Source organism: Lissotriton vulgaris, chromosome 9 (assembly GCF_964263255.1).
Source record: "Lissotriton vulgaris chromosome 9, aLisVul1.2, whole genome shotgun sequence".
In the NCBI taxonomy this organism is placed as follows: domain Eukaryota; kingdom Metazoa; phylum Chordata; class Amphibia; order Caudata; family Salamandridae; genus Lissotriton; species Lissotriton vulgaris.
Genome location: NC_141697.1, coordinates 666,455,262 through 666,468,385, shown reverse-complemented (window position 1 = coordinate 666,468,385; position 13,124 = coordinate 666,455,262). Strand labels below are relative to the sequence as shown.

The window sequence follows — 13,124 nt, the reverse complement described above, 5'->3', positions numbered from 1 at the left end:
CACACGGTGGTTGGGAGCAGAGCGACGTTCTACTTGCCCGGGAGCCCAGCTGTTATGAGAGCCGGCGGAAACCGCCCCTCCCCTTGAGGCACTGAGAGAGACGCTGTCTTTTTCTCCAGCCGAAAAAATCCAGCTCCGATGTTCCCAAGTCACCCTCGCGGGTTGCTGGGAGATCGAGTCCTGAGAAGCGAGATACAAGACCTCCTTCATTCTATAACCAAGGAACGGAGCTGATTAAAACCTTAGAGAGAATTCTTTATTCCGATACTTGGCAAAAACTTAACTTAAAAACTGCAAACTTACTTCCTCCTTCCCACGTATTAGGCTTAGGTCAGGTACACCGGGGTAGGCGTATTTAGAAGCACCAGTTGAGTTTGTTAGTCAATTTTTTATGTATGTATATATTTTATCAATTTTAAAGTATCTTATGGCTAAGAAACCATATCAATGCTTTTACAGTATTATTTCATAATACTACTTTTACTGTACGCACTTTACTTTATAATAAGTATTGCAATTGTGGCAATTAATTTCTCTTGCATGAGAAAGAAGACTGCTCAATAAAATAACACCTTTTATTGAAAACGCCAGTCTCTCTATTTCTCTGCACTCTGGTGGAACTAAGCATGTACGATTGACTGAGTGAAATAGCTGTCTAGTGTTTTCACACGACTCTAGAGATACACTCTTTATTCTGGGGGAGCAAAGTTGTCATGTTTATGCAGTTGTCAGAAACTAATCCCTTCTTGTCTAAATCAGGACGGTTAACCTTTTCCTGAACATTCGAGAAAGTTTCTAGTGACCTTTGAGCTAGCTGGCAAAACTAATTAAGTCTAACATCGTCAGTAGAGACCTAGATGACCTCAGTCCTACGTCTACACTGCTGTTTATGTTATTCCAATGCATAGAGCCTATTGGGAATATAGGAACTACACTACACCCCCCCCGGTACTGTGGTCGGCTGCCACTCCAGTGCAGCTAGGTAATTACCTCCACCGGGGTAATTGATCAGATACATGCTACCCTCCCCACTCACTATTCCCTGATCACTCCGCTTTCCCCTCCCAGACACCATTGAGGTGTACCAATGAACTCATGATCTTGCAGCACACAAACTCCTAACACCAGCATGGCGCTAGACCATGGTAACCCAAATGAAGCATAATGTGTACTATAAGTAGGTAGAGATCCTCCCATCGCTAATATGTTTAATATTGTTCTTGAATTACTGTTTGGGTGTTTCATGATAAAAATGACAGCGAATGTAAATCCTGCACCTGTCTGCGAACGCCAACAAATACGTGCTGAGATACTGTGCACTGTATTATTACGACATCCATATTATTATCAACGTAATTATTTAACTGTGTGTTGAGTTGATGTGACTTGTTATTCCGCCGCAGCGCTAAAGGGGCGGGGCGGCCGCGCGGCCGCCGCATGCTGGTGACAGAACCGCTCCGTCACCAGCTACAGTTGAGCTGTGCTGGTGACGGAGCGGTTCCGTCATGACCCGCCCCGCTCTTTAGAACGCCTGCGCAGGCGCGAAATCAGCGCCGCGCAGGCGCGGCGGCCGGGCCATGACGGAACCGCTCCGTCATCAGCACAGCTCAACTGTAGCTGATGACGGAGCGATTCCGTCATCAGCATGGAAGGGGTTAAAAACTATACAATGGAAAAGAATCATCTAAGGCTTTATCTGTTTTATTACTTGTTTTATTCCATGTATGCACAGGCAACAACACATATCAAAATTAAAAGCTTTGCACATAAATTATGGAATGGAAAGGAAGCGCTAACATCACAAGGACATCGGGACTGAATGAGGTTTATGCCATTTTCAAGTGTGGGTGGACTTTTTCTTCTGTTTTAGAAAAATAAAAAAATAATGTTTCCACTTCACCTCTGTTCTTCTGTATGTCTCCCCAAACCACAGCTACATGAATGACGAGATGGACACTGCATCAAAGGAAATATATGCTCTCGTCTACTAACATAGCATATGTGATTCGCAGAACCAACCCACAGTTGCTACTGAAAACGAAATGGGCCCGGGCTAGTAGAATGTGGGGATTGAAAATCTCTCTTGCATTGTCCTTCCTTCACCATCTTGCAGCTATAATGTCTCTTGCACAACTTCATGTCAGTTAGCACTATGATTCCTCCTTGCCATGTCAATGTCACACCTGGTGAGCTATCTGTTCTATCTTCTTCAACATTTCCTCGGACTGTAGTTGCTCAAATGTGAGTAGTGACAGGCCAAGCTGGTCCTCCTGCCAAGACAAAAACAAAAGGTCATTCACAGAGGGGAAAATATTTCTGTCCAAGAGCACAGCTTAACCACTCCTCATTCTTACTCTCTCCCAGAAGTAACAGGAAACAAGCATTTACAATGCAATGGTCTCGGCATCATTAAAGGTAGAGCTATTGGCATTGCTCATGACATTTTTTTTAAAATCATAAATAAATGGCATTGTCATTTACATTGCCAATAGCTTAATCCTTAAATAAATGTCATTGTCATTTACAATGCCAATAGCTAAGTATACATATATAGATATATGCACGCAAATTCGCCAAAGACTGAAGCAGCCGCTTCAGACCAACAATCCAAAATGACGAAAGAACAGACCCAAGTTTTTGTGCTTAATCGAGGTGATTTATTGCCAGCAAGCCTGCCGCCGCCATTACGCGTTTCGCCTTTACAAAGCTTGATCACATGGCGAGTTGCTGAGAGCCAATGCCGATCTTTTAAAGTGCTAGTGCACGCGCAATTTTTACAAATAGGTTCAATCAACATAGAAGAAATACTGCATATTCTTGCGCTAACATTTGTATACATTTCTTGCAAAAATACAATGTTCTATGTACAAGTGGCTTAATTAATAAAATATATAAATATATATTTACACATTTAAAAAACCACTGATTTTGATAACTGTATAAATACAGGTTGATCCAAAAGTGAACGTGATCAAAAAGGGTTATCCTATACAATCACAAAATATTATTGTTCACACTATTCATATCTCTTCCCAAATGTACAAAGCACTAAGCAGAAGAAATCAACCCCCAGTGGGCAAAGAACCTGAGAAAATTGCATTTAAATACTTCAAGCATTATCTTAACATCGGCAACAAAAAAGTGTTAAGTTTCCATGATTGTCTAAAGTGCTGGTGCTGAGTGCTCAAACTAAAATAAAAATTCATACAGAGAAACCAAATTATATTGTTAAAAAAGGGAACATGTTTTGTCAATCCCATGGCTTTGCGCCATGGGCTTTTCCTCCTCTTACTTGAAAAAGGCTCTTAGATCAGATTGTGAGGAGACGTCAGTGAATCAGATGATATATTAACATAGTTCCTTTATAAAACCAAGTGCCCATACAGCAGTACAGTACAGTTAACCTACATTACATTACTAAATATGGAATCCATACTGTATTATATGCTGTAGAGGAATAAATATACAAATGCTCCAGGTTCCTATAAACAAGTGTATAAATCCTCCGTTGCATTTAGTCCCTGCGGTTGCTTGCTGTCTAACTCTAAAATGTATCTTGTCTCCAAGAGACGTAATTTTGCCTCACGATTTCCTCCCCTCTTCATTGGCCAAACTGCATCAATAACCTTTAAGGTTTTCGGTTAGTGGCTGGCCTTGGAGGGATGCTGAGAGACGAAGATGGTCTGGCGCTCCGTTAAGTGCTGAGGCTGTGTGGGGCTCTCTGGCGGGAAGCTTTGGCGGCAACTGAGATTAAAATGGTTGTGGGGCTCTGTGAGGTGCTTAGTCAGTCAAGAGCTAACGAGGGCACTAGGCCGCTCTCTAGTGCTACAGGAAGCTGTGTGGGGGGGCTTTGGTGGGAACTGAGAGAGAAAGCTGGCTGCAGTGCTTTGAGGTGCTGAGATTGGGGGGGCACTGCAGCGCTGTGTGTGGGGGAGGGGGGATAACTGATCGCTGTGGTAGTCTGTGAAGTGCCGAGGCTGTAGGGGGCTACAGAGACAGTTGTGTGGGGCTCTAGCGGGAACAGGGGAAGGGGGCTGCGGCAGTGTGTGGGGTGCTTTGAGTCGGTCATCGCCTATGGGGGTCCTGGGTGGCCCGTGAGTGCTGTGGGTGGCTTTGGATGGGCGCTGAGGGGTGAATGCGGCGCTCTGTGAGGTTTGCGTTGTGTGTGTGGGGAGGAGGGGGGCTGCGGGGCCCCTGCGGAAGTGCAGCGGGTCCGATCAATCCCCACATTAGAGCTGACAGAATGGTGCTAATAACTTAACAATTCCGTGTTCAACCCCGCGGGCCGGAGCCAGCCATCGATTGGCTTCAGGGAGAGCGTAGGGAGCCGCATGAGAGGATTACGGAGAATATCAGTGGAGAGCGCCGAGTGAGAGCCTCGGTGAGCTACAGTACGAGCTCTGGACAGACAGATCTGAGGAGGGACATGGGAGAGGAGACATCGGACATGGGGAATGGGGCAGGCAAGAAACAACAGGGGGGGGCAGAAGGTAAGATAGGAGGGAGGCAGAGTGGCACCGCACACCATGTCCGCAGCCGCTTACACTGAGCCCCTGGGCAACGAGAGGATGGAGATACGCCCGGACACAGTCAAGGGAGCTAACAGAGATAAATCCAGGATACAACGGGAAAGAGGACACGGACAGCGGGAGGGGGGCGGGAACAAAGACACGAACGGCGGGAACGAGGACAGCGAGAGCGGCCGACCTCATCTTAACGAGCAGCAAAATGGCGGCTGCAAAGCTCCGAACATTTTCAGATTCGGGGGCGTGTTTTGGCGTTCTGAGTGACGGATGACGTTACAGGTGGAAAGAACGCAAAAAACACGCCCCGAATCCGAAAGAGACGGGGCTTGATTGGAGTGACGCCCCTCTCCTCCAATGGCTGGCCTCCGTTTAGGAAGCCAGCCAATGGAGGAGAGATGGAGGAGAGAGGCGGGTTCAAGCCCCGTACTAAAAACATTAAATCTCTGACCGGAGACTGCGCAAGCGCAGCCTTTCGGTCCTCGACCTAAAAAAGACCAGCAGAATTAGAGGGTTAAGCTGGGCACGAAACTGTAGTTCCCCAAACTTACATTATCAGCTCTTTGTCACATTGCTTTGAAAATTGTTAACAATAGGTAAATAAAGGAAGCGTGCGGCATGAAGATTAGCTTCTAACCTGAAAATAGTTGGCAGAGTGTGGATATGATCTGGTGACAGTTCAAAGGGCAGCTTTAAATACTTATTTTGTATTTATTACAATCATGTTTTGTTTCTCTGTTTTAAAATTTCTTCCTATATGGAAAAGGAATTACATTTGAGTCATAAAAATATTTATGTGGCAATGCCATAGCTATGGTTAAGGTCTAGATGCTTTATTTCAGGCTCCAAACCTGACCACGTGATAGAAAAAGGAAACATTACTTGTAATCATAGTTCTTCACCACAGGGGCTCTCTCTGAATTGATAAGATGTAAAGTATCAAGCATTTGCGGGATCCCAGAAATATAGTTATTAAGTTACAAACTATTAAATGCAAACAACATTTAACTAGAATTTATGCAAATTAGGCAATTTGTTCTGCTTTTTGCTTTTAAAAAGAACTAATCAGCAAAATTAAACATACTATACTTGAACTGAAAAGAACTCTGATGAAACATTTTTTTTTTTTAGTTCACAAATTTTTTATTGGTAATTTCCAGAACAAAGCAAAAAAATACAAAAACATACAATACAAGTGAAACCTGGCGACAAACTAAGTTTAGACTGTCTGGCAGTGAAGACAATGGAAATGGAGGTGTTACATCATCATATTACCTGTACATTAAAAAAATGGGGGGTGGGGGGGGGGGTTGAAATAATACAGACAGCTGGATAGAATATATATGCGACAACAGAAAAATATTCAATAAAAACGAAGGTGGTATGATAGTGGACATAAGGTGTGGGCTAGGCAACTTACCCAGGAGTGTTGGGCGTGATGCACACACCAGCCCTCCCCGGGCAAGGCCCACCAGAGCTGACAAGAGACTGCTGACTGAGTTTGGAGATGAATAAGTGCGGCCCCAAAAGCCTAGCGGGCAGGGACTGCAAGTCGAGGAATCATGGGGGTTTGTGTAGGCTTAAATAATTGTCAAGAGACGTCCACATTCGCCGGCGGAGGGGTCACCAAGGGGTGTTCTGGAGTGAGATGTTGTCAGCACCTCTCAGATATGTGATCCAGTTTAGCCAGCATTTAAAGGAGGCCTTGCTGGTATCTTTCCAATTATTCAGGATAATTTTTACTCCGGCCGTGAACATGAGGTCGAGTAGGGCTTTATCATCCTCCAATAGTGGGGTAGCTTTGGTAAACCCAGACACTAAGGTAGAGAACTCTCTGGGAGGAGAGTAGGAAAAGACCTTCGTGACAAAAGCAAGTATTTGGTCCCAAAATCTCGTAACACAAGTACAGCTTAGAATTAGCTGTTCAAGGTTGCCATCTTTATCGTTACAGTTCCAACATGTGGCGTTGTCCCTGATGTTATGTGCAAAGAGACGCGCCGGTGTCCAGAAAGCTTTGTGGAGCAGCCAAAATTTCGTCTGGGAAAGTGTACAGCTTATTTTGTGTCTTGTGGCAGATTCCCATGTTTTGGACCATTCCCCTTCTGAAATTGGTATCTGAAAGAGACACGTTAGTGATAGATTCCTTACCTTAGAACATCCCCAGGCGTCAGACTGGATCCGGAAACTTTTGCGTAGCAGTACCCTTGCGCGTCGGTAGGCGTCGTCTTTGGCTCCGCGTCCATCGTCGGCGTCGTAGGCGCCGTGATGACGTCGTCGGAGTACTTAGACGCCGCCTCCGCGTGCTGACATCAGTTCTTCTTTTTTCCGCGCCAGCCAGCGCAGATCTGGAAAGAGCAGTTCCCTAGTCAATTTTTGACTGTTTTTGGTGATCTTTTTGATCCATTTCGAAGTCGTGTACGACTCCGACGGTGCCTTAGGGATGCCCGGCTTCAAGCATTGCGACGAGTGCGACCGCACCATGTCGGTCACGGATCCTCACCGCCTGTGCCTGACGTGTTTGGGCGTCGACCACGACGACGAGGCCTGCCCCGACTGTCGGGCCCTTTCAAGGAAAGCCAGGCGGGAGAGTCCCGCAGGCGGCTCGAACTCCGGCAGTCGGCCCCGCGCCGCGTGAGGTCCCGGTCCCACGGGAGGTTGAGGGACAGGTCGCGGGGACTGAGCCGTCACAGCTCCGGGAGTCGGGAGTCAGCACCACTCCTCCGGGTCCAAGTCGTCAGGTAAGAAACACAAGAAGTCGAAGAGGCATCATCGCTCTTCTGACTCCCCCCGACGCTCGCGCGATGCGGCCAGGGGTTCGGGTGACACCGCCCACGCGGCTCCTCGGGAGTCGCGGGCTCCGCGTCCGGCCCCATACCCTCCGGTCCCTGGGCTGAACGCGACGCCGGAGGAGATTGAGCGTTTCCTCATGGCCATGAGGTCCCTTTCTCCTCCGACGGGCTCTGCGGCGCCTCCGGGCCCAGCGGACCCGTCTGGGGGCCCTAAAGGGTCGGGGGCTTCGACCCAGACGCCGTTGGGTGCTTCAGCCCGACGCCGTCCGCGCCTTCGGGCCCGGCGCCGCAGGGCCCCACGATCCCGACACCGCCGGTGCCCTCGGGCCCGGCGCCGCAGGGCCCCACGATACCGACACCGCCGGTGCCCTCGGGCCCGGCGCCGCAGGGAACAGCGGCACCGGCGCTGCCGGCGCCTTCGGGCTCGGCGCCGCAGGGCGCCGCTGGGCCTTCCTCTGGCTCTGGATCGTCACCGGTGGACCTTACGACCCCCCTGGCGTCGGTCCGTGTGGTGTCACCTCCGGCGCCGTCCTCGGGCGGCGCCGTCCCCGATACCTCATTTACTTCGGTTCTGACGTCGGGACGGCGCCGCACCCAACGCCGTTTGGAGATTTTTACTTCTATGAACCGACCTCATACAATTACAACCCTGAATCTCAGTAGATGGGTGATGAGGAGGATTGGGAGGGGTCTGAGGACCCTCTGACCAAGGAGAGTCAGTCTAATATGGACTGGGCAGGAGACCTTGGGGAGGCCAGTGGGCAGGAGACCTTGGGGAGGCCAGTGGCCTGGACACCTCTCCAGACACTGGATTTGTCTCTCCTCCTACCGTGGCTTCGGAGGATGGGGGGTACCTATGGCGTGGTGTTGACGAGGGCTGCCTAGGCCTTAAACCTTGAGCTCCCCGTCGCGGCCGTGAGGACTAACCTCCTCACAGAGGTCCGTAAGCCGCAGTCATGCTCCATGGAGCCTCTGCTGCCGTTTAATGAGGTCTTGACCGACGTTCTTTTGGGCACTTGGTCCAGGCCCGCTACGGGTTCGCCCGTATTTAGGAACGTGGCCAGACGCCACCGCCCGGCTCCGGGCGACCCATGTTTCCTGTCCTCCCACCCCACCCCGAGAGTCTGGTCATCCAGGCCTCTAATTCCCAGACCGCATTCCCGACGGCCTTGCCGGACAGGGAATCCAAGAGGTACGAGAATTATGGAAAGAAGATATTCTCATCCCTTAGTTTGGGACTGCGGTCTTCCAACACCGCATGCCTCTTGGGCCGTTACACCCACTCTCTGTGGGAGACGGCGGCGGAAGTGCTGCCAGAGTGCCCGTTGGAGGTACGGGCCAAACTCGGCAAAGCCCTTGTGGAGGGCCGGGACGCAGCCAAGTATTCCATCAGGTGTGGGCTGGATACTACCGACTCGCTGGGCAGAGCGATGGCTACGACAGTGGCGGTGAGACGCCACGCCTGGCTGAGATCCGCCAATTTTTCGGCAGATGTTCAGAACACTCTTATGGACATGCCGTTCGATGGCCGTCGCCTCTTTGGCGACAAGGCAGACCACGCGCTTGAGCGCTTGAAGGACTCTGGGCTACGGCCAAGTCCTTGGGCCTCTCGGCCCCGCGCCAGCAAACGGGTGCCTTTCGCTCCTTTCGTGGCCAGGGAAGGGGCGCCCCCACACGTGCCGCCAGCCACTCGCCGCAGACTGTCGTCCAGCGCGGCGGCGGACGTGGAAACCGCTGCGGAGGCGGTCGGGGAACCAGGCGGAGTCAGTCCACACCTGCCCCCGCGGCATCCACCTCTAAACCCTCCGTGCTCCCTTTCGGCCTTACCAGCGCCCCACGGGTGTTCATGAAGGTGATGGCGGTGGTCGCAGCTCATTTGTGCAGGTTAGGGGTGTCAGTCTTCCCCTACCTAGACGACTGGTTGTTGAAGGCAGGCTCGCCCCAGACAGTCGTCAGCCACCTCCAGACTACGGCGGATCTCCTGCACCAGCTGGGATTTTCCATCAATGTGCCGAAGTCACACCTGTGCCCCTCTCAGAAGCTCCTTTTCATCGGAGCGGTTCTCGACTCGGCGCAGTTTCGGGTTTACCCGCCCGAACAGCGGGTTCGGGATATACAGGCTCTGATTCCGATCTTCCGGCCTTTATCCCGAGTTTCGGTCAGGTTGACGCTGCGGCTTATGGGGCTGATGGCCTCCTGCATCCTTCTGGTGCATCACGCACGGTGGCGGATGCGGGCTCTGCAGTGGGACCTGAAGTTTCAGTGGGCCCAGCATCAGGGCAACCTGTCCGACCATGTCCTGATCTCGGAGGGCACTGCGAGACAGCTGCAGTGGTGGCTCACGGACCGCGATTGGGTCAACGGCAGATCCCTCTCCCTTCCCCAGCAGCAGGTAGTTGTGACGGACGCGCCCCTCCAGGGCTGGGGAGGCCACATGGGAGAGGCGGAGATCAGAGGCCTCTGGTCTCCGGCGGACTCCCGACTCCATATCAACCTGTTGGAGCTGCGGGCGATTCGTCTAGCACTGAAGGCATTCCTCCCGTCTGTCCGAGGGAGTGTAGTGCAAGTGTTCACGGACAACTCCACCGCCATGTGATACTGCAACAAACAGGGCGGGGTGGGGTCGTGGACCCTCTGCCAGGAGGCTCTGCGCCTCTGGCAATGGCTGGAACATCAGGGCGTGACTCTGATGGTTCAACACCTGGCAGGTTCTCTGAACGCCAGGGCGGACGAACTCAGCCGATGGTGCTCGATGGATCACGAATGGCGTCTGAACTCGGACGTGGCGTAAGGCCTCCTTCAGCAGTGGGGAGAGCCTTGGTTAGATGTATTCGTCACCGAAGAGAACGCGCAATGTCATCAGTTCTGCGCGTTGGAATTTCCAAGGCGGCACTCGCTCGGAGACGCTTTTCGTCGCGAGTGGAGCTGCGGTCTGTTGTATGCCTTTCCGCCTATACCACTTCTGCCCAGAGTGCTGAAGAAGATCAAGCGCGACCGGGCACAAGTCATCCTTGTGGCTCCGGACTGGGCACGAAGGTACTGGTATCCCGAGCTACTCAGTATGTCAGTCGATCCCCCGGTTCGTCTGCCTCTTCAGGAGGACCTTCTGTCACAGCAGCAGGGGACGGTCCTCCACCCGAACCTGTCCAGTCTCCACCTCCATGCTTGGAGATTGAGCAGCGCCAGTTGAGGCCATTTGACTTGCCTCCTGAAGTCTGTAACATCATTCTGGCAGCCAGGCGTCCCTCCACAAAGTCGGTATACGCCTGCAGGTGGAACAGATTTGTGGCATGGTGCACAGCAAAGGCTGTGGATCCCCCTCAATGCCCCTCTTTCTGAGGTTCTCCTCTTTCTTCTCTCTCTTGCCCAGCAGGGCTCTACTCTGGGCACTGTCAAGGGCCATCTTTCAGCTCTTTCAGCATTTCTGAGGCTGCCTGACCAACCTTCTTTGTTCAAGTCCCCTATCGTTAATCGATTCCTGAAGGGCATCACTCATACGTTACCTCCTGTTCCCTTCGTGATGCCTCAGTGGGACTTGAACCTGGTTCTTACTTTTCTGATGTGCCCTCCCTTTGAGCCACTTCACAACTGTCCTCTTCGCCTTCTTTCTTTGAAGACTGCCTTCCTGGTAGCCATCACCTCTGCCAGGAGAGTGAGTGAGCTCCAGGCTCTATCTTGTAAACCTCCTTTCCTTTCAGTCCATCCGGACAAGGTTGTGTTACGGACAAGGCCCTCCTTCCTACCCAAGGTAGTCACGGCCTTCCACATTGGGCAATCTATCACGTTGCCCACCTTCTTTCCACCTCTGCACCCCTCGAGAGAGGAGGAGAGGCTCCACCGTCTGGACCCAAAACGTGCGCTCTCATTTTATCTGAATCGCACACACAGTTCCGGGTGGATGATCAACTCTTTGTTGGGTACGCGGGCGCTAAGAAAGGGAAAGCGGTGCACAAGCGGACCATTTCCCGGTGGATTATCTTGTGCATCCAGGCGTGTTACTCCTTGGCTAAGAAGGAACCCCCTGTTGGGCTGAGGGCTCATTCCACTCGAGCCACAGCCACTACAACTGCCTTGGGCCGAGGTGTGCCCTTGCAGGACATTTGCCAGGCGGCTACGTGGGCCTCGCTGCACACGTTTGCAAGACACTATTGCCTGGACAGTCAAGTCCGGAGGGACGGCTACTTCGGCCGTTCGGTCCTCCAGGACTTTCTGGTGTGATTATTGGTACGCAGACCCACCACCAAGGGGATGGTATTGCTGGGGTATCTATTCTAAGGTAAGGAATCTATCACTAACGTGTCTCTTTCAGATGCACAAGTTACTACTTGTGTAACAATATATCTGTAAGAGACATTAGTTAGTGATAGATTCCTTACCGACCCACCCATCCTCCCCGTTCTGCGAACCGATATCTAGGGTTAAGGTCATCCCCTTTCAGGGCCCTAGTTTCATGGCACCAGTGTTGGTTTTTGGCATGGCTCTGCGCTTCTGGCGCGGAAAAGCTGTGTCTATGAACTGACGTCAGCACGCGGAGGCGGCGTCTAAGTACTCCGACGACGTCATCACGGGGCCCACGATGCCTAGGACGGACGCGGAGCCGCAGACGACGCCTACCGACGCGCAAGGGTACTGCTACGCAAAAGTTTCCGGATCCAGTCTGACGCCTGGGGATATTCTAAGGTAAGGAATCTATCACTAACTAATGTCTCTTACAGATATATCGTTACACAAGTAGTAACTTGTGCAACAATGAGCAAGCTTCCCAATACTGTTGGAGTTCTTTAGTGAAGTTGGAGTGTTGTGGGCGAAGCAATTTATAGAGTCTGGAGACTCTATAAAGTCTGGAGACTCTATAAAGACTCTATAAAGTCGGGTGAGCCGCACCCACGGCCGCATAGAGGTTGCTGAACTTGCGCTGTCCTCTGGCCAGGATAGGGCTGGCGAGGCTTGAAGCCCCTTCCATATCCACAAAAGGGTCCATAGGCGGGCGCAGACGAGATGACACGGCGCCGCGTCCCACCTGTCTCAGAAGAGACGAGATCCATTGAAGGGCATGTCCATTAGGCTGGCTTGGACATCTCCAGAGAAGCCAGATGTTCTCAGCCAGGCCTGGCGCCTAAGGACCGTCGTCATGTAAATCCCTCTATTGTGTCAAAGCCACAGTGTAAGGTAAACTTTGCTGCATCTCCCCCATCTGTAACAGCTTGGGAGAGGACAGCTCAGGCCTCCATTGGGACATGTGGAGCATCTGCATAACTGTCTCCTAAAATAAATGGGAGTACTGGCCCAAGAGGCATGCAGTGTGTACCAACCGCAATGCTAGGCTGGTGAAAGAAAATTGTTTCTTGCCAAAGTCATCCAGACTTTTGGATTCCCTTTAAGGGGAGCGGAAGGGAACGTGCCACGAGAAGTAGAGGCTTGGACCGCCAAGTTCTTGGGGGGTCGGGTGAGATGTGATAAATGCTGAGTCGCAGGGTGATAGTGGAGGGTAATTGTACTACTCACAGGAGCCCCAGTACTAGGCTTAGACCAGGTGCCCAGGATAACATCAGTTAAGGCCTCATTAAATGACTGTAAGGATTCAGAGGTGAAGACACCAGCCTGCAGGACCTTAGTCAAGACATTGGTCTTGAGGGCCACAGTAGAAAGATGCAGGCCTAAGACCTCCGCAGCTCTACGTACCACCACAGTAAAAGAAGCTCCCTCCTGTGTAGCCAGGTTAGGGGGAAAAAGCATGGCAGGCTCTGGAGAGGTATCCAAGCCACTGGCATTACCCAGTTCCTTATACCAGTCCAATACTTCAGGATAAGAC

General features: G+C 51.4%; 1 protein-coding gene across 1 annotated transcript in view; it reads right to left on the bottom strand.

Annotated features, from left to right (window-relative positions):
* Positions 1 to 1,697: 1,697 nt before the first annotated feature.
* ERCC2 (ERCC excision repair 2, TFIIH core complex helicase subunit) overlaps positions 1,698 to 13,124 on the bottom strand; it is a 535,569-nt gene continuing 524,142 nt past the window's right edge. The window contains exon 17 of the mRNA XM_086939493.1: positions 1,698 to 2,270. Within this exon, the coding sequence (XP_086795619.1) occupies positions 2,178 to 2,270 (93 nt within the window). The 3' untranslated portion in view covers positions 1,698 to 2,177. The remainder of the gene's footprint in view (positions 2,271 to 13,124) is intronic.